The following is a 20,590-nucleotide window of genomic DNA, read 5'->3' as shown; positions in this document are numbered from 1 at the left end:
AAAAAAAAAAAAAAGGAGAGTAGCTTAGGATTCCCCGTGGCCGTGCCGCAGCCCCGCTTCTAGGGCTTGTTAAACAGGAGAGTCCTTGACCCTGTGCCGGGTCCTCGGAGTCTGTGGGTCTGGGGACAGGCCGATCTGCAGCCGCTGAGCTCGGTGAGGAGCGGAGGCCGGGGTGGCAGGGGCATTAACATCGCATTCACGTCTGTTTCCTTCCCTGGTGAAGAGAAGGGAGGACGTCTGTTGTCCGTGGGCGGTGTGATGTGTGACACACACGTCATTGGTTCGTCGTGGGCGTCGTCGGGGAGGATCAGGGAGCAGTTCACGGCGGGGGGACGAACGTCTCTGAATGCGCGCTCTGCGCCGCGGTTCCTCTGAGCAAACACGGGAATTCGGCCCTGCTCCGACTTAGACGGAAGGTAGTGCGCGCGCGCGCACATGCACACACGCACACACTCACACAAATACACACTCACACGTGCGCACGCGCAGCTGCTGTGTCTGTAACGTGTGAGCGCGGGACGGTCACGGAGCAGCTTCGGCCGGGAAGCCAGGAGCACAGTGGCAGGTGCACGTCGGGCTGTGTGTCATACGGGAACCCCGGCCTCTGCCGCGTGCACGGATGTCGCTGCTCGCACTGCGGCCTCGGGTGAGGCGGGACACTGGATGCTGTGGCCAGCCCGGCCATTGCTGCTGCTCCTGGGGCTGGGGGACACACTGCTGCGGGCACCACCTGTCCCACGCATCCTGCACAGTGGCGGCCTCTCTCTCTCACCAGGTCGCCAGGCGGGTCCAGCCTGTGCTCCGGGGTCTGGTACAGCCTCAGGCCGGGGCCCCCTGGAAGGATGTGGGGAAAACAAGTGTTGCTCTTCTGTGGAGAGAGGCGGTCTCTGGCCAAGACCCTGAGGGTGGAATTGTCCTCAGGTAGGAAGGCCGCTGGGGTGCAGGGGGCCAGGGGTGGAGAAAGAACAGCTCATCGCCCTTCTTGGAGCACAGACCCGAGGCTGCAGCTTGATTGGGAGCTTGGCCCAGGTTTGGTGAAGGAACGAGTGGCTGATAGATGACAGCTCTCCTGTCGTTGCCCCGATGCTGTGAGACTAGACCCAGCTGTTGTTCGCAGCAGTTTCCACTCACAAGTTCCTGCGGAGGCCAGGTGGGCTGAAGGCATGACCACTCAGGCATATTAGCCCTGTCCTTGGCTCCTGCAAGGACGAGAACCCAGGTCTGTATGATGTGCGTGGGTCTGTGTGCCGTCGTGTCCTGTGAATGTTTCTATTTCCCTGTGCCTGGCAATATTTTGGGCAGGGAATCTCCAGCCTCTGCCGGCTCCTAGGGGACCGCTGCCAAGCATGAGAAACCAACCAGTGAACGCACCACGGCACCGGCCTGGTTTTCTAGGGTAGCTGGATTGTCCCGCAAAGTCGGCACGGTTCACGCACAGCAGCTCAACTGAGAACACGGAAGGTCAGTTTATCCAGCAGTCGTGACTCCGACAGCCGCCAGCCAGCAGAGAGCAAGGAGCCTCTTCCAGCTGCAGGAAGGGAAGGGTTTTCAAGGCAGAGGGGAGTGGGAACCAGGAAACTATGAGTAAACAGGGCCTTGTTGTGAGCGAGGGGGCCCTGCTAAGGGGGAAGGAAGTGATTCTCCGGGGGCTTCCGTCCAGCGGGGGGCAGGACCTCTTGGGGGCCGATGGCAGGTCACATTTCTGGGACAAGCTGAAGCTGCAGTAGGTTCAGTATGACGTTCTCGGTGGGGTGTAGCATCGGTGACTCCATTTGGGGCCTGCTGACTCCTTTTCCAACAGGACGGTGAACAGCAGGGGCAGATGGAGGGACGTGATAGACACACTTCAGCTCTGCTTATCCTTTGCTCCTGGACGAGACGAGGTGCGGGGTTACTTGCTTGCTCTTACTCTCAGTCTCTCTCTGCGGATCAGGGAGGGTTTCTCCCCCCCCCCCCCCCCCCCCCCTCTCTGTCACCACCTGGGAGTCCTCCAACTCCCGGATTTCACGTCTGACACTGTCGACCTGAGTGAGCCTGCGACGCACAAGGGGACGGACTCATCCTGCGAGATGGCCCTCTGCCCATGGGCGAATCTCAGCTCTCAGGCTCCCATGTGCCCTGCACCGTTGTTCAAGTTGGCTGTGAAGTCGGGATACCCTGGACCTTCAGTAATTTGCCAGCACAGCTCCTAGATCTCAGGAGAATTCCACGCTTACTCATGGTTTATCACAAGGATACCCACGAGCAGACACATGAGGCGAAGGAGCGTAGCCGCAGGAAGTTCCCCGGGCAGGAGCCTCTGTTGCTGTAGACTTGGAATGTGCTGCCCTCAGAGCACGTGGATGTGCTGGCCATTTCTGAAGCTCTCTGAACCCCACTGTTGAGAAGTCTTCACAAAAGCTTCAGGACACAGGCACCCTTGATCCAGTCCCTGGCTGTTGGGGATGCAGGTCTGGGGGCCAGAGGTCGGGGCGTGAGGCCAATGCCTCCAACTCTGTAGTCATGGCTTGGTCCTCCTGGTCGCCAGCCCCCAACCTGAAGCTGTCCAGGACCCACAGCCAGGTCGTCTCATGAGCATACCGGGGATGCTGTTATCACTCAGGAGATCCCAAGGCTTGGGGAGCTCGGTGCCAGGAACCGGGACAAAGACCAGATATTTGTATTATCCCACAGGCCACGCCCTGGTCTTTGAGCACAGATCCCTCGTAGCAGTAGGAGCAGAACCGCAGAGACGCGACATGGTACTAGAGTCCCCTCCGGTCATTAACAGTTCACGCATCTGCCTGCTGGAGGACGGGGCCTCCCAGGGTCACTGCGGTCTGCTGGCTCCATCCAGTGTTGCCTGGTTCCAGGAGCAGGAATGTTCTCGCAGCCTATGGCTGTCTCTCTCAGGCGTCTGGGTAACTGAGCTAAGAGACAGGGCCATCTCTTGCTCACACTTCGGAGGCGTTAACGTACTATTGGATTTCCCTCATTACACAGCGAATTTATCCATTCCTTTACCCTCAGCTGTTTCTACTTCCCTGGATTTATACCCAACTCTCTGCCTTTGGCAGGGACATTATGGGTGGCTGCTGAGTGGGTCTAGACTGTGGGCAGCAACACCGGTCTGGCAAGGCCCTCCCCGCTCAATCCATGCTCGGTCATAGAGGGGAGGGTCACACAGGGACAGGACTGGCGGGTAAGGCACCACCAGGCGATGTAGCTGTGCTGTGAGCCCCAGGTTTGCCGGCTGGGGTGCAGGTGGAGCCCTCCCCTTCGGGCCCATGGGAATTCCCACATCAGAGCTTAACGAAGTAGTTATGGTGTCTTGCGTGGGAATCCTTCCTGTTTCTGGCGCTCGCAGCCCCGTCCTGAGCCTCTGCATCGGGTCGGAAGAGAGAACGTTGAGGGGAGCCAGAGTCATACCGATGTCCTCGCCCTTGGGAAGGACTGTGGAGTCACAGTGGCACCTGTCCCTACCCCTCCTCCTCAGATCCCCCAGGAAAAGTGTGTAGTGGGGACCGTCCTGTAGCCCCACTCACGCTGGGTGGGAGCGCACACTTGTGAGGGTGTGTAAACTAGTACCTCATGCCTCCATGGCCCCAACACCCCGTTTTCAGTGTTTCCGTCGCCGGTTCCCATTCTCCACGAAGCTGTTACTCTGTCAGCGTGTCTGTTTGCCCATCGTGGGACATTATGGTTTGTCACGTTTTTTGGTGTGACGAAATGTGACTGAGCATTTGAAACCGGTGCAGTATGTTTTATTCCCCACATGTGCCCCAAGAGGCATGTATCAGAATGTTCTAGGAGCAGAATGTTTGATTGCCCCAATGGAAACAACATACCTGCATAGGACAGGAAATACATACATAAATTTAGCGCATCCGCACAATGGAGTAGCTGCAGCCCGAAACAGCCTGGGCTGTGGCTGCGCCCACAGCGTGCGTGAATCTCACGGACACGGCACCGAGTGAAAAGGAGCCACACCACGCAAGAGTGTGACTCTGTATGTGACATGGGCGATCAGGACTAGCATTATACGTCAGAAGTCCAGAGCGGTTGCCTTCTGTGGTGCCGTACGACAGAAGTCTCTGTGACGCTCAGCGCGCCCTCATGTCGTGCTGGGGCAGGACGTGGAGCTGCGCACGTGTCAGATGTCGCTGAGCTGTCCTCACAGGACCCGTCCTCTCGTGTGCTTTGGTTTTCAAATTTCTAATTGAAGTATAGCTGTGTGCTGTGTTCTGTTTTTGTTTTTTAATAGCATTCTGACCGTTCGCATCCACCACTGAGCGAGCAAAGCCCAATCCAGAACACGTGTTCCTGTCAAGGCCCATTTGTCACCCTCGGGGTCACCGGTACTGCTCTGACTTGCCAGGTGCGTTCGAGGCTTTCCTGCCAGGGAATCGGCCTCCTAGCTGTCTGTAGTGTCCGGTTGGCAGCCAGAACGGTTCTTTTTGGTATTTTGGGCCTCAGAGGATGCAAGTGGATATAGAGTTTCAGCCTTTCTCTGCGTTGCCACAGCCCCCACTGTCCCCTTGTTTCACTGCCCTGGGCGGCCACCTCAAGAGAGGACACCAGGATACCCACTCATCCGTTCCAATCGACTTCCAAACTCGGAGGTGGTTCTTGTGATGGGCATCAACATGTCCTCGTTTCATGCACCCCTCAAACTCCCATAGTGAGCGAGGGCCCAGCCCCCATGTGGTTATTCCTGTAATAGACCTTGTTTCCATAGCCCTGCCGTCCCACCATGTGGCCTGGCTGTCAGCCACTGCCCATGAGCTGGTAAGTTCAGAACACAGGAGCTTTTCTCGTTGTTCAATTTTTTCCCTACTATGTATCAACCTAAACATTAAAACTACCCTATGACTGAAAGACAAAATAATCCTGAGCCTGATGTAGGCTGTAATCTTGGATGATGTTGGAGAAACACTCTAATGGAGAGGACAATGCCCGGAAGAATTCCATTAAAAGGTGGTAACAGTTAGAAAATACTTTTACACACTTCTAAAAAACAGTATGACACAATTAATAATAGCACGTCGTACATAGTCTTCTATAACCTTGATTTTAAAAACACAGATAATAATAGCACGTCGTACATAGTCTTCTATCACCTTGATTTTAAAAACACAGAAGTGAAAAGCTCGGTGAGCTGACCTGCATGCAGTGATGGAACAGTTCTCCTGTACTAAAAGCTGGACTTTTAAAAAACTGGACTTGTAAGGCCTAATATAACGATTTCAATCAGCAGTGGCTTCCCTTTCAAGCCGGACCCCTAATTAGTCTTCGAATTCCTCTCTTTCCTGCAGGACCTTCCGGTTTTGCAAAACTTTGCTTCTGTGCATGCTGCTTTCGGCTACTTCTTCATAAGAGGGGGTCTGCTGTCAGCTCATCCCCGTTGTCTCTGTCGATCTTTCCAATGCCACCCATTTGTAGGGGCCTTTCTACAATGTCTAGCAGAGGGCTCCTGCAGCTGGAATGCGGCATCCGTTCTCTTTACTGCGTGTGTATCCAGGCGCTGAAGAAATAAAAACTATGGATTCCAAATCGTCTCCTTCACGGGAATGTTTATACAGTGTGTGTAGTGTGCTGAATCCTTGGGCATCCTCCTTGGCAAATCGAAGTCCTCAGTTTGTTTCTCATAGTCCATAGTCTCTCATGTTTCATTCCCCCTTCTGATTACCCCCCTTTCTTTATCCCTTTCTTCCCCTACCGATCATCCTAGTTCTTATGTTCCATAGATGAGAGAAATCATATGATAGTTGTCTTTCTCTGCTTGACTTATTTCACTTAGCATTATCTCCTCCAGTGCCGTCCATGTTGTAGCAAATGTTGAGAACTCGTTCTTTCTGATAGCTGAGTAATATTCCATTGTATATATGGACCACAACTTCTTAATCCAGTCATCTGTTGCAGGGCATCTCGGCTCCTTCCACGATTTAGCTATTGTGGACATTGCTGCTATGAACATTGGGGTGCATATGGCCCTTCTCTTCACTACGTCTGTATCTTTGGGGTAAATACCCAGTAGTGCAATGGCTGGATCATAGGGTAGCTCAATTTTTAACTTTTTAAGGGACCTCCACACTGTTTTCCAGAGTGGCTGTACCAACTTGCATTCCCACCAACAATGTAGGAGGGATCCCCTTTCTCCACATCCTCTCCAACAATTGTTGTTTCTTGCCTTGTCTATTTTTCCTTGGCAAATCTTTTAGTTCTGTGTTTGTTGGGTTGTCCGAAATTGTAATTTCATTTTTCATATCTATTTCCAATTGCACAGAGTTGAGCTTCTGTTACTTAATTTTTCCAAAGCCTGAAAAGCCTCTCGAGGAGTAGGAAATGCTACTCCTTGTAGTGTTGATGCTTCGCGTCCACACCCACGTCAGTTTGTACCTCGTTAACTTCAATCTGCCGTGATTCTTCCTCAGCTGGAGTCAGCGGGGCAGGAGAAGATGTGACAGCACGTGTTTTCATGTCCATGTAATGACGCATCTTCCTTTACTGTCCAAACACTTCATCTTCAACGTGCCGCCTCCGAACTCCTTTTTCACAGTCGCTCTCGTTGCTGCACACAGCATTATTTGACGAACACGAGAGTGTTCTGGAGACCAGACAATGACTATGCATTCCTATCCCTGGGCATTCTGAGAGTCTAACCTGAGTACTATCCAGCTCGGTTGTCTGTCCTCCAGGAGGGGTAAACCAAGGGAATAGCAGTCCTTACCCAGCATCTGAAGGCTGACTACAGGATCCAGTCCCAAGGTTCTCATTTTCAATAGAGACTTGTAGAGGTCAGAATTTCCATTGCTTGCTCTGGCAAAGGCATCTTTAACACCCTCACTTGCGTGGATGCGGGTCTGAGGGGACACGGCGGCGGCTGCGGGCTCCCGGCTCCAGTGCTAAGTATGTGCAGAGACGTTGTGGCCTGAGTGGCATGAGTGGCAGTCGTGTCATCCAGGTGCCGGGAGCAGCAGAGACAGCAGCTCCGACCAAGGGCCAGGTGTCCTGCGTCAGAGGCGTCAGTGACATCTGCACCCTCTGCTGGAAACGTCCCCAGTTTGTTGTTCAGGGAGACACTGCTTTGGGCAATAGGCCCGGTGTCCTCCTGCACTTGTAAGTAAAACCCTTCCTTCTCCTATTCTTCGGCTTGCCTTTGTCTGTTGCCTTGAACCCACCAAGAGGGGAACCCAGTTTGTGGTAACACGATTCCCAACCTCAGCTGGCATTTCCTTTTTTTTTTTTTTTTTTAATGTATTTATTTGAGAGAGAAAGCACAGGCAGGGGGAGCACAGGCAGAGGGAGAGGGAGAAGCAGACTCCCCATGGAGCAGGGAGCTGGATGCGGGCTCCATCCCAGGACCCCGGGGTCATGATCTTGGGATCAGGACCTGAGCCGCAGGCAGACGCTTCGCTGACTGAGCCACCAGGCGTCTCCAGCACGATGTGTGACAGACGTGGTGAGAGCACACAGCCTTTTCATGTCGCTGATCTTAGGAGGAAAACAAGCAGTCGTTCACCATTAAGTAAGATGTTAGCTCAAGGGTTTTCATAAATGTCTTTTATCAGATTGAGGAAATTCCCTCTGTTAATAGTCTGTTGAGTTTTTATCATGAAGTCTATCCGATTTTGTCAAATGATTCTTGTGCATCTGTTGAGATAAGCACGTGGCTTTTGTTTTCTAGTATATTAATATGGTGCTTTACATTGATTGGTATGGATGTTAAACCAATCGTGCATTCCCGGAATAAATAAATTGTATTTAACTCTTTATATGTTGCTAGATTTGATTTGCTACAATTTATTGAAATCTTTTTGTGTGTGTGTATCTACATTCATAGGTGATATTGGTCTGTAGTTTCCTTGTCTTGTGATATCTTTGTCTGATTTTGGTATCTGAGTAATCCTAGCCTCGTCGAGTGAGTGGGATTCCCTCCTCTACTTTTTGGAAGGGTTTGTATAGAATTGTTATTAATTCTTTCAGCATTTGGTATAATTCACAAGGGAAGCCATTGGGAACTGGGCTTTTATGTGGAATAGTTGTTGACAATTGACTATCTTCTACTTCGTTGTGGGTGTATGTAGATGGTCTATTTCTTCTTCAGTCAGCTTTAGTCGTTCTTGACTTTCTGTGTTTTTGTGTATTTTATGCAAGCAAGTTAATTTTTTGGCATATAATTGTTCATCATAATCTCATAATTCTCTTTATTTTTGTGTGGTCAGTCCTAACATCTCCTCTGTCATTGCTGATCTCAGTAATTTGGGTCATTTCTCTCTCTTTCTTTTTAGTGAGTCTAGTTGAAGATTCGTCTGTTTGGTTCATCTTTCGAAGGATCACATTTGATTTAATTTTCTACATTGTTATTTTTATTCTCTTTATTTCTTTAACTTCCACTCTAATCTTCACTTTTTCCTTCCTTTTGCTTGCTTTTGGTTTCATTTGCTCCTCTTTCTTCTTTGACTCAATGTGGGAGTTTAGCTGATGGACTGGAGAAGTTGCTTTTCCATGTGGGCATTGACAGCTGTGTATCTCCCTCTCAGCACGGCTTTAGCAGGACCCTCTACGTTTTGGTGTGCTCTGTCTTCATTTTCGTTGATGTCAATGTATTTCCTGATTTCCATTTTGGTATCTTTGATCCTTTGATTATGTAGAAGTGTGTTGTTTAATTCTGCATAGTTGGGAGTTCCCCGAATTTATTCCAGTAATTGATTTATTGATTTCTGGTGTCATGCCACTGTGAGAAGAGAATCTATTTGTATTATTTTTACCCCTTTAAATCACTGAGTTTTTTTATGGCCTCACATATGACTTATCCTCAAGAAAGTTCCACGTGTATTTGAAATGGATGTATATTCTGTTCATGGCTGGAATGTTCTATAATTGTCAGGCTTACACTGTTGCTTTATAGTATGATTTAAGTCTTTATCTTTATTGATCTTTGCATAGCTGTTCTATCCATTATTGAAAGTGATATATTGAAGTTTAAGTATTATTGTCATATTGTCTATTTCTCTGTCAATTTCTGTCAGTTTTGCTTACATATATTTGGGTGTTCAGTTATTAGGTGAATATATGTTTAGAATTGTTTCATCTTTCTGATAACTTGACCATTTTATCATTCTAAAATGATCCAGTTTATCTTACTAGCATTTTTAAAGTCCCTCTTGACTAATGAGTGTATTCACTCCAGCTTTCCTATGGTTGTTTGCCTGAGATAACTTTTCCATCCCTTTGATTTCAGTCTATCTGTAATTGAGATCAAGTGCGTCTGCTGCAGACAGCACAGGTGGATCTTGTTTTGTGTTCAGTCTAACAATCTGCACTTCGATGGACTTGTTTGAGCCACTTACTTGTAATGTTAATATTAACACTGTTGGATTTATGACACCATTTTACTTTTTGCTTTTTGTTTTCCATGCCTCATGCATTTCTCTCTCTCTTTCTTTTTTAAAGATTTTATATAAGAGAGATGGCGGGGGAGAGAGAGAGAGAGCATGCAGAAGCAGGGGAGCAGCAGAGGGATAGGGGGAGGGAGAAGCAGACTCCCAGCTGAGCAGGGAGCCAAACTTAGGGCTTGATCCCAGGACCCTGAGACCGTGACCTGAACAGAAGGCAGACGCTTAACCGGCTGAGCCACCCAGGCACCCCTCCACTCATTCATCTTTTACTGATAACTTCTTATTCAGTGAATAAACTGAAATATTTTAATTATTTAATTAATAATCGTTCTATTTTGTAGTTATTTTCTTGAGGTGTTTTTGCTTTTGCCATTTTTGCTACATTTTAAATTTTGTGATTTTTTTCTTTATTCCATAATATATATTCAAATAACGTATGTTTATGTATTTATATCATATCCTGGTCATGTTATATTGTGTCTTATGATTCCAATATTGAAGTTTCATGACCTTTTTACTACTCACTCTCTCTAAAGTTACTTAATCACAGTCTTTTTTCCATTTGAACTTAACATTTCTTGCTACGAGTTGCTTTTCTTCTCTGTGCAATTATCTGTATAAATTTTTTGACACGTAGGTTAAATAGAGAATCTAGAGAAATTTGATTCTTTCTTACAATTTTGAGTCATCACCAAACCAGGACGATTATAAACTAAACTAAGACACGAAGTTACTTTGGCCCAATGGCCAATGATAAGCAAATTTGGACTACAAATCACAGACGGGTTAGACCATGTCTGCAAATTTTTGAAATAGTTGTTTGCTCACTTTTCCCGACTCAAAGACAAATGTCCTTTGAATGTCCTTGTACTTGAAGATAGAACAGATTTGAATAATGTCACCCTGTTCTGAGGATATGAATCTTAGGTTTCCAGGTGTTCAGGGAGGGGATGTTTCTCAGCTCCTCACATGTCGAAGCTCTGGGCATTACCTCCTCTCTGTGAAGCTCATGAGTCTGAGGAGCCAAGAACGATTTTCTAGATCTGAAAAATAATGATCAGAACAACTATTCTCTCTGGCTTATGGCCCATATTCAAATTCTGGGCTAATTGATTATTCTCTTGTTTGTTCTACGATACTTTTGGATGATTTTACGTTTTTTTCTACCATTTTTAGTTGGGAGAAGAGGTGGTCTTATTTTTATTTATTTTATTTAAATTCAATTAGCCAACATACACATCATTAGTCCATCAATAGTTTCATCTGGAGAGTTCAATAATTCATCAGTTGCGTATAACACCCAGTGCTCATCACCGGACGTGAAGAGGATGCAGCCGTAAACCTCAGTCTACTGTGTTACTGCACATGGAATCCTCATTAACTATGTTTCATTTCTGCTATTTATTAGGCACCAGAGTAGGGGCTAGAGCGTAAGTCACCTAATCCAATCACCTAAACCAATGGTAATTTGTGTCTTCTGTGAGCCAGCGCTGGTCTGTGAACCGTTACTCAGCCCACAAAAAGATACAGAGAAATTGAAAGTGAGCATAAGCCAGAAAGCGCTCCCTTCTCCTGTCTGAGGCTGGTCGTCGCCCAGACAAACTGAGCATGTATATATCACATCACTAGATCTGCTAAAACACTGAGATTATCAGCTGTTGGGGACCAGAGATGGAGTTGCACAGTGTCTACACTGGAGTGGGTTTTCAGACTTTCATGGAGGCCACAGAAAACCTGATAAAATTATGGCTACTTGCCCCAGAAATACGTGCATGTACAGAGAAACATAAAATGTCAGTGTATGTATGGGGAAGATCTGAAGTGATACAGATCTGGGCTTTTAATCCCAGGAAGAGACAAAGGCTGGGAGGAGACATGTTGTTCAATCACTTCATCAGCCAACAATGCGACTCCACTCATGTGTGAGTAGGAAGTGGAGTGGACAACACTGGACCCGTAACAACCACCAAGGGAATAAGTTGAAAGAGACGGTTTGTGAGTCACTCCTTCATCCAAGCGGACCTGAGTGCCTGCAGTGCCCAGATCCAGTTCTAGTCTCAGATCATGGCTCCAAATACGGAAATTTGTCATTCTTTTCCATCCCTGACCCCAGTGTCCATTCCCAGAACTTGTACCTCTCTTCCCACGTACAGGAAGTCCACACGTCAACAATCATGATGGGGGCAGAGACACCTCCATCCATAGGCAGGAGAACCCACTTTGCCAAACAGTCTCGTAGTTGGACATGACAGGAAGCATCAACAGTCATGTGACCACCTGCCGCACTCTGACTCAGGACAGGTGACAGACACACCGGGACAGGTCCGTGCACTGGGCACAGGTGGTCTGAGTGGTGTCACAGTAGCGTCATGCAGCTGTCAGGGGCAGCAGCAATCGCAGTCCCACCTCAGGGTCCAGCGTCCTGCCTCAGGGGAGTCAGCGGCGCACACAGCAGCGTCGGAACCCAGTAGCAGGCGCTGAGTGTATACGGGCCTCCATCTCGGGTCAGTGTGGATTCTGTTCCTGGCTGTGTAGCCTCAAGCCTGTTTTGTGGCTTTCGTTGATATAAAACAAGGCCCCACATACTCTCCCTCTTCGCTAGTCTCTCTGTGGCGGTACGAACGTATCACAAGGAGTCAGACCCATGTAGGAAGAGTTTCCAAGAGCAAGATTTCAGACATCTTTCCCAGCTTTATAGAGATGTGATTAAAATACACCATTGTGTAAACGTAGCGGTGCAATGTGCTGATCGATACATTTCTACACTGCAACAGGGTAACAACCATAGCTTAGCTGACCCCCGCATCATGTCACACAGTTACCATTTCCTTTCGTGCGGTGCAGACATTCAAGATCTACACTCTCAGTAACTCAGAGATTTTAGGTTGAGCTGAAAACTTCCTCAGTCCGCCACCTGGCTGTGCCCCATGGGAGAGAAAATGTGTCTCGCAGCATGCAGTTTTCTTCCTACACCAAACTATTTAAAGATTGTATTTATTTATTTAGAGAGAAAGAGAGAAAGCGAGAGAGAGAGAGAGGGAGAGCATGCTCGAAAGGGGCAGGGAGGGGTAGAAGGAGAGGGAGGACATTTCAAGCAGACTGTGCACTGGGGGCAGAGCGTGACTCGGGATCTGATCTGATGACCCTAAGATCATGACCTGAGCTGAAACCAAGAGTGGGACACCCAGGCGCCCCCCAAAAACAATTTAAACATATCTGTAAGCCTCCTTCCCACAATGAGGGCTCTCCTCATAACTTCAGTGCTTCCCTGTCTGGAGGAGCCCAGGATTGTCTATGGCTTTGTTACGAAACACTCAGGTCTCTCCCAGACCTACCATCTTAGAATGTAGGCCGTGGGCCCAGGAGTCACTTGTGTAACAAGCCCTACAGGAAGGGCTGACGCACGGCCACGTGGGGATCCTGCTCTCTGTGCCTGCGACGCTGTGTGGGACCTGAGACCAGCAGCAGCACCAGCCTCGTTATCAACCCAGACTCTCAGGCTCTGCTCCAGCCTGTCTAGATCTTCACAGTCCAGGAAATTCCTGTGCGCACTGAAGGCTGGGCTTCCCTGGTCTACGTGCCTTCTAGACGCAGAACCAGACTGTGCGGTATGCTTTGGTGTGCGCTCTGATCAGCGTGCTGAGCCCTGAGGAGTCCAGGGTTCGACCTGTTCCTTTCTCTTCTGTGGTCTTCACCCCCTTGGTGACCTCATCTCTGCTGAAGGCTCTAAACATCATGTATATGGTGTCACCTCCCAAATCTATGTCTCCCACCCGGATGTGTCTCCTACCCTGCACTCTGTATCCAACTGCCAGCCTCACTGCATTTCCAGTAGACATCGCAGACTCCACATGCCTAACCCGGATGCCTGTGATGCTGCTTCCCCCAGTGTCCCACTTCCAGAGTCTTCCCTGTTTCCACAGAAGGCACCCCACATTTCTACTTGCAGTCTGAAATCCTGGATGCCCTCCTGGATTCCTCCTTCTCACCACCCAGAATGAATCCTTTAGCAAATGCTGCAAAGTCCATCTGTAAATATCTCCAGCAGCCAATCACTTCCTCTATCTTCCCTCCTCACACCCGAGACGGACAGCCCACGCCCCCTCCTGGGACACTGCACTGGTTTCCTGCAGTTTCCCTACTGGTCGCTCTCCCTGCACCTCTCGATTCTGCGCAGCGGAGAACAGGTGCTGCTAAAGAAAATCGATCCCATCGATCTGTCCGTTCTTGTAACTCCACGCCTCACTCGGAGAAAACTCAAAAGCCTTCTCATATCCTCAGGCCTCCCTGACATGTCTGACATCGGACCTCACCTCAGCTGCTCTCTGCTCCAGCCACAGTGGCCCCCGCATCCTTCCCTGAACACAAGACACGCTCCTGCCCTAGGGCGTGCGCACTGGAGCTTCCCCGCCTGGAAGGAGCTCCCCCCAGACTTCCTCTTACACAATTCCTCTGTGTCCTTCAAACCTCTCAGAGGTCACCTTCTCAGTGAGCCTCCCCTCATCCCTGGAGTAAAGCAGCCATCGTCCCCGTCCCGGCACAGGTGCCCTGGGTCACCTTCCTCACAGCTCCTGCCAACTTCCAATTTAAACACGTCCCTTCTTTGCTGCGCTGACACAATACACAGGTCACCTCGGAATGACACTGGTTTGCATAGTGCGCGTGCACCTGTATGCACACTTTTTTACAATAACTGCTGTCCACACATTTTCTCTTCTTTGTAATTTCTTCTTTTTTTTTAAGTTTTATTTATTTGACAGAGAGAGACATAGAAATCGACCTTAGACTCTGCTTCATAAATCCATGAACTTGCATCGGAGCAGCACTGGGATCACTGGACTAAGGGCGGGGAGAGAGCACAGAGCAGCAGGGAAGGCAGAAACTAACTGAAGTTTAATAAGGATGAGAACCTGTCAGATTCCTCCTTTCTCTCTACCCCCAGAATCTAAAGGATGATCTAGAAAACAGCTCTAGAGGGAGGGGAACATATGGATGAATCTGGAAGTTCATCTCTCCATACCACAGAGACGCCTGTGTGCAGGGGCGGACCCAGGCCTGTGGGATGTAGCCCAATGGACACCTGCTGCTGTAACCGACAGGTCATCCAGGGGAGAAGGATAAGAACTCGTACACAGAGCAAGAACAGGCCTGATGCCCTAGAGAAACAATGGGAAAAAAAACAACCCAAAATGGAGGCTATGACCTGATCCAGGCCTGAGATGAGGCTGACGCAGTCACAGGAAGCTCTTGCTGCACAACGTCCTGGTGACAGGTGACATCCAAGTCACTGTGATCACAGGGCCTAGTGAGACAAGCTTCCGCAGCAGGGGCAAGGACACGGAGCAGAGAGATGACCAGCTGAGGGGTGAGCACGTCACCCCCATGATGTACTGAGCCACGACTGGGCACAGACCCCGTCCCTGCTCAGCTCCTCACTGCCTTCTCCTGCCCCACCCGCAACACACTCAGCACAGCAAACACGGGGATACTGGAAGGTTCTCAGCGCTTCCATTTATTTTGTGTCTCAACTTTACAAGTCTTCTCTTTTATTATTTCATCAGCCCCACATACCAACAATTAGAAAACAAAAACTCTTATCTGGTATTTCATTTTTTTTTCTTCTTTTTTTTAAGATTTTATTTATTTATTCGACGGAGACAGTCAGCGAGAGAAGGAATACAAGCAGGAGGAGTGGGAGAGGAAGAAGTAGGCTCATAGCGGAGGAGCCCAATGTGGGGCTCGATCCCATAATGCCGGGATCACGCCCTGAGCCGAAGGCAGATGCTTAACCGCTGTGCCACCCAGGCGCTCCTGGTATTTCATTTTCAATAGAGAAATAAGTCAGCACTCAGCCCAACAAGGAATAAGGACAGGGATGGAGACAGTCCAGCCCCACCTGGGCTGGAACAGGAAAGCACATCAGAAAGAGAATGCAGATCAGCATAGGGAGGGATCATGGTGGGCAGGGTAGGCAAATCTCATGTCTTCATATTATGCTCACAGCAACACAGCCACATTCTGACACCTTTTTCAGAAAGAGAACTCAGGGGTTGTTGATGTCACCAAGTGGGAGTCTGAACATATCTTGCATCACTCAGTCCCCATGAGGCAGTTGGTCTCATACTGTGAAAAAAAAGCATGTACACATTTAGGTCAGTCACAGAAGTGCGGACATTCTCAGGAGCCCCATGCATGCTCAGTGCCCTAGCGCCTAACCCCTCCCCCTTCAGGGTCTCAGGGTCTCACCTTTAGGAACCGTAAGAGATACATCAGAGCCCTGGGCACTGTCATCGCCTAGGGAGGACGGACGAGAGGGAGAGGGAGACTAAAGGAGGAGCTATGGGGTGGGGGACCTCCCCATGGGGTCTTGTCTACACTACCCCAGGGTCTCAGGGATCATCCCCTCCATACTTACGTGCAGCATGAGAGTAACTCGGTCCTTTTCCTCCTGTGGGAAGAAAATATCATGTCAGAGGCCTGGGACAGGGCTGGGCTGTGAATCCTAGGGAAGCTCCTAGTCCTGGCCTAAACGAAGTTTGCAGAATTGTGACGGGACCAGGACAGGATCAGGAAACAGGAAGAAAGAGGTGTGGGTCACTGGGCACCTGACTTGCTGGAGGTCTGTCCTCAGCAGGGACCTTCCTCTCCATCCTGTGTCCCGTGACTGCTGGGAATCAGGTCCCCATCACCAGAATTACCAGGATGAAAATGTGTCCTTCATTTTCACAAGTGTGTGCTACACACGGAGTGTTAGTTATCAGCTCCAGAGAGTGCAAGACCATGTGTGAGGACGGTACCTCCCAGTAACAAGGCAGGACAATCTCTACCTAGGAAACCCGCCAGAGGGAGAAGAAAACTCAGATCCCCGCACTCTGTTTCCTACCTGAGCGCTTCCTCCTCCAGATCACAGCTCCAATCACCACAGTGACCATAAGGAGAACCAGACCAGCGATGATCCACGTGATGGGGACGGTGATGGTGGGCTGAGGAGGCGGCTCTGGAAAGGGAAGGCAGGTGAGGGGCCCAGAGCTCTGGCAAAGTCCCAACCCTGCTGAAATTCTCCAGAAGGCCTCTGCTTTCCCTGAGAAGAGGCTCTACCCCATCCGCCTACTCCCATTCTCACGTGAGGGGCTCGGGCAGCCCCTCATGCTGCACATGGCACGTATCTCTTGCTCCTCTCCAGAAGGCACCACCAGCTGCCCACTTCTGGAAGGTCCCATCTCCTGCAGGCCTGGTCTCCACAAGCTCCGTGTCCTGGGTCAGGTCCTCCCCATCCTGCTGCCAGGTCAGGGTGATCTCCGCAGGGTAGAAGCCCAGGGCCCAGCACCTCAGGGTGACCCTTTGGTCAGAGATGGGATGGCGGGTCACATGTGTGTTGGGGGTTTCTGGAGAAGAATCAGAAAATCCATACTTTGGTTTACCTTTATGGGTCACTGAAATGGCTTCATGTGACCATCCTGACGTGGACAGGGCCCTTGGTTGGGATGGAATAAGCACACAAAACTCAGTCACCAACCTAGCCTTTGGGATCTCCTAATGCTGGAAAATTCTAGAATCAGGGATCGACCCCAGGGTAGGAGGCTGCAGGTCTAAGAGGGAGAGCACGCTCAGGGTCCTGACTGGGGTGGAAGGTGAAGGAGTCAGAAAACCCAGAGTCAGAACTGCAGTTATGTTCTCATTGGAGAACAAGGTTTAGAGAGGCACAGTCATGGTTCCCAAGGAGGCTGCCAGGATCAAAGGGAACCGCTGATGGGTTGTTTCAGGGATGGTCTCCACCTGCCTCCCGGGAGAGGCTGGATTCCTCAACTGCCCTTTAGAGAAAAGCGGCCTCTGGGTGAGTCCCTCTCTCGTAGGAACAGGAACACCCAGGAGGTTCACAGTCCCCACCCGCGGGAGGGGCGGTGTTGTGACACTGAGTCCATTTTCCCTTCCTGGTGGGCAGCCAGCCCCAGGGGAGGGGAGATCGGGAGGCCCGCGGCCCCTGGTACCTGCGCGCTGCAGCGTCTCCTTCCCGTTCTCCAGGTACCTGCGGAGCCACTCCACGCACGTGCCCTCCAGGTAGTTCCTGAGGTGCTCTGCCGCACCGGCCGCCTCCCACTTGCGCCGGGTGATCTGCGCCGCCGTGTCCGCCGCGGTCCAGGAGCGCAGGTCCTCGTTCAGGGCGATGTAATCCGCGCCGTCGTAGGCGTCCTGACTGTACCCGCGGAGGAGGCGCCCGTCCGGCCCCACGTCGCAGCCGTACATGCGCTGGACGGTGTGAGAGCCTGGCCCCGCCCGACAGGAGGCGATTAAGTCCAAACAGAAAGTAAAACCGCCCAAAAGTTCCCGCGGGTTCGTCGGGGTCAGGGGTCGGGCCGGGGGTTCCTCAGACTCGGGGTATCGCTCGGACTCGGACACTCGGGGCACCCGGCCCGTCGGTGGGGTGGGGGTCGTGACCGGGACCCGGGCCGCGTCGCTCACCGGCCTCGCTCTGGTTGTAGTAGCCGCGCAGGGTCTGCAGGTCCACTCGGTCAGTCTGTGCGGTGCCCTTGGCGTTCCGCGTGTTCCGGTCCCAATACTCGGGCCCCTCCTGCTCCACCCACGGCGCCCGCGGCTCGTACCTCTGACTGGCAGAGTCGCTGTCGAACCGCACGAACTGCGTGTCGTCCACGTAGCCGACTTCCACGTACCGGGGCTCCCCGCGGCCGGGCCGGGACACGGAGGTGCCGAAATACCTCAGGGAGTGGGAGCCTGCGGGCGCGGAGGAGCTGAGACGCCGCCCGACCCTCCTCCCGCCGCGGGGCCCGGGGCGCAGGTGGAAGCGGCCGGAAGGGCAGGGGAGGGGCACCGAGTGAGGGAGAGCAGGGCGGAGGCGGGGAGGGACTGGGGAGCACAGGCCGGGGCGCGGCCGGGGGCGGCTGGGGGTCTGATTCTGCGGAGAGGCGCCTTCCCCGGGGGTCCCGCGTTCCCGCCCGGCGGTCCCCTCGCTCCCGCCCCGCAGAGGCCCTTTCCTCCCGCCCCCGAACTCACCCGCCCAGGTCTCGGTCACGGCCAGAGCCCCCGACAGCAGCAGGACGAGGGTTCGGGTCATCACGACCTGCATCTTCAGGGTCTGGGGAGACTCTGAGTCGCCACTGGGCCCGTGGCCGGTGCGGAGACTTTATAACCCGAAACCGGGGAGCCGCTGATTGGCTTCTCCAGAAACCCGACACCAATGGGAGTGCGAAGTGGGGCCGCGTCAGGAGTCTCCAGGCAGGAGGACCTGACACAGGTTGTGAAAGGGAGAAGTGAAACCCAAGAGATGGGGACTCCCCAACATTTGCTTCCCCGCCCCAGGCACCGCCCTTGGTTTGAGACGGTGAGAGGCAGGTCCAAGGACCTGGGACTTTGCCCCGACCCCTCCCCTACCGCACAGCGTGCTCTTTGTCACACTGTCTCCCTGAGTTGTGGCCCAGGAGCTGGGTGAGTCACTGATTCTCAAACTTGGTCTCAGGGTATCTATACAGTCTCACAGATTAGCGAGGATCCCAAGGATAATTTTGTGTGTGTGGGTTCTATCTCTCAGTATTTACCATAGTAGGAATAAAACAGGTTTAAAAATTCAGTAGTTCATGTAGAATCATATTCATAACCCATGGCATGAAAAGAGAAATATTGTTTTTATAAAAATAACTATTTCCGAAATAAACATAGTGAGAAGAGTGATGTTGCATTTTACATTTTTGCAAGTCTTCTTCTTGTCTGTCTCCTTAGAAGACCCCTGGATGTCGAAATTTGCTTCTGCATTTACTGTGTTGTTTTGGTTGAAGTGTATGAAAAAATTTACAACCTTGCAGAGACATGAGAGAATAGTATGTTTCACAACCTTCTCAGATAGTTGTGAATATTCATCTTAGGTGCTATATTCAGACTACAGAAGCTGTGCTTTCTCTAAGGTTATTGGCAAAGTGCAACCTGAAACAGTATCACTGTGTCCTTCTATGTTACGTTAAAATCCACAGGCCCATCTTGCACACTGAATGGGTCTTGTACTAATGCGTGACTTTCTAAAAAGTAATGTGTTGTTTCAGTAAGTGATATACGTGTTCCAGTGTTGGTTAGACTGGAATTGAATTATCAAAAAGTCGTATTTGTTTTAATATTACCTCAGACCCCAACAGAAAAGTTTGTCAGCAGTGAGAAGCTGTCAAGTTTATTGGTGGATCACAAGTTCTCCAAAATTCTGATTTTCTCTTGAGAGCTGACATTTGATCAAGACAACAAGTACTCTCAGCTGTCATATATGAGTTGATTTTCATGAAAGGGTAGGTTCCTGTTCATTTTCCAGAAACTGTCTGCCACATCTCCTAGTCTAAATATTCAACGTGCCTTTGTCATTCATTTCTTCAGGAAAAATGGCATTGTGTAAAAAAAGAAAAAAGAGGCCAGTTAATTTCACACAAATTATTTTCTTTGGGGCTTATGCATGTAGCAGAAGCGCTGAAAAACCCCCTCATCACATAAGACATGTTAAAAATGTGGATTTGAAAATAATTAATAAAGATAATAATTTTTAATACTTCGATCAGGATGTTTTAAAGTGACACTAGTTTTGTTCTGTTTTTGTTCTTGAGGCATTTTATTTGCACGTAGGTAAAACATCCCTAGAAAAAGAAGCTCAAGATTTTCCCTTGTGTGTGTTTTCATCTTGCTTCTTCATGGTCCGTGCTGCCAGCTGTGGTTGTCAGGACAATGAAACCAAACTGGAGGGACGGGAGCAGAATTTCCTCCCAATTTTTGTAGAGCTTTGAGTTGTACGTCAAATCTGGGGCTGCTCACTCCACGGGTGTTCAACCTGCCCCTGGGGTTCCCGACAATGTTCCCGGCTCTGTGATCAGCAGTGACTTCACACCCGCCAATGTAACCGAGCTTCATCCTCAGTTAGAAAGCGACGATGACTTTGGAGCATGGCCTAATAAGACCTGCCTTTTGCCTCTCAGGCATTGTTCCTGCTCTTGAGAGCATCTCCCAAGATATTCACGTGACCATATGGTGGCTTGGAAAGATGGCGGAAAGCATGTTTTTGTTTTCTATGGGAGTAAGTAGTGGTGAAGAATAACAGCTATTGCAGTTTGCACCCATCACCTCCATTCTTGCTCGGTTTTACCTCCATTGAGAATGTCAACATGGTGAAAAGGCAAATAATGTCCACGTAATGTTATGAAAATAGATTTAACCTCATGGATTCTGTG

General features: G+C 50.2%; 1 protein-coding gene, 2 long non-coding RNA genes and 1 pseudogene across 5 annotated transcripts; 2 read left to right on the top strand and 2 right to left on the bottom strand.

Annotated features, from left to right (window-relative positions):
- The first annotated feature begins 13 nt into the window (after window positions 1-13).
- LOC103680390 lies at window positions 14-5,529 on the top strand. 3 transcript variants are annotated; one of them, XR_005836629.1, is made up of 5 exons: window positions 14-416; window positions 776-1,461; window positions 1,802-1,883; window positions 4,244-4,357; window positions 5,295-5,529. It is a non-coding gene; the product is annotated as an uncharacterized LOC103680390 (long non-coding RNA). The 3 variants fall into 3 exon arrangements; XR_005836627.1 differs by lacking the exons at window positions 4,244-4,357; window positions 5,295-5,529 and having other exon boundaries at window positions 776-921; window positions 1,030-1,461; window positions 1,802-1,974; XR_005836628.1 differs by lacking the exons at window positions 4,244-4,357; window positions 5,295-5,529 and having other exon boundaries at window positions 1,802-1,976.
- A 667-nt stretch (window positions 5,530-6,196) lies between these two features.
- LOC103680393 lies at window positions 6,197-7,014 on the bottom strand (annotated as a pseudogene).
- Window positions 7,015-15,202: 8,188 nt separating this feature from the next.
- On the bottom strand, window positions 15,203-18,548 carry LOC121104340 (DLA class I histocompatibility antigen, A9/A9 alpha chain-like). The gene is given in 8 exon segments (XM_040637049.1): window positions 15,203-15,503; window positions 15,627-15,674; window positions 15,796-15,828; window positions 16,264-16,375; window positions 16,479-16,765; window positions 17,369-17,644; window positions 17,841-18,110; window positions 18,390-18,548. Coding segments are annotated over 8 exon segments (1,104 nt in total). The 5' UTR covers window positions 18,463-18,548; the 3' UTR covers window positions 15,203-15,498.
- Window positions 18,549-18,671: 123 nt separating this feature from the next.
- On the top strand, window positions 18,672-20,589 carry LOC121104341. The gene is made up of 3 exons (XR_005836626.1): window positions 18,672-18,821; window positions 19,510-19,663; window positions 19,973-20,589. It is a non-coding gene; the product is annotated as an uncharacterized LOC121104341 (long non-coding RNA).
- Window position 20,590: the final 1 nt, after the last annotated feature.

This window comes from Ursus maritimus, unplaced genomic scaffold (genome assembly GCF_017311325.1).
Source record: "Ursus maritimus isolate PB19 unplaced genomic scaffold, ASM1731132v1 scaffold_207, whole genome shotgun sequence".
Classification (NCBI taxonomy): Eukaryota; Metazoa; Chordata; class Mammalia; order Carnivora; family Ursidae; genus Ursus; species Ursus maritimus.
This window is presented reverse-complemented; position numbering and strand designations above follow the sequence as displayed.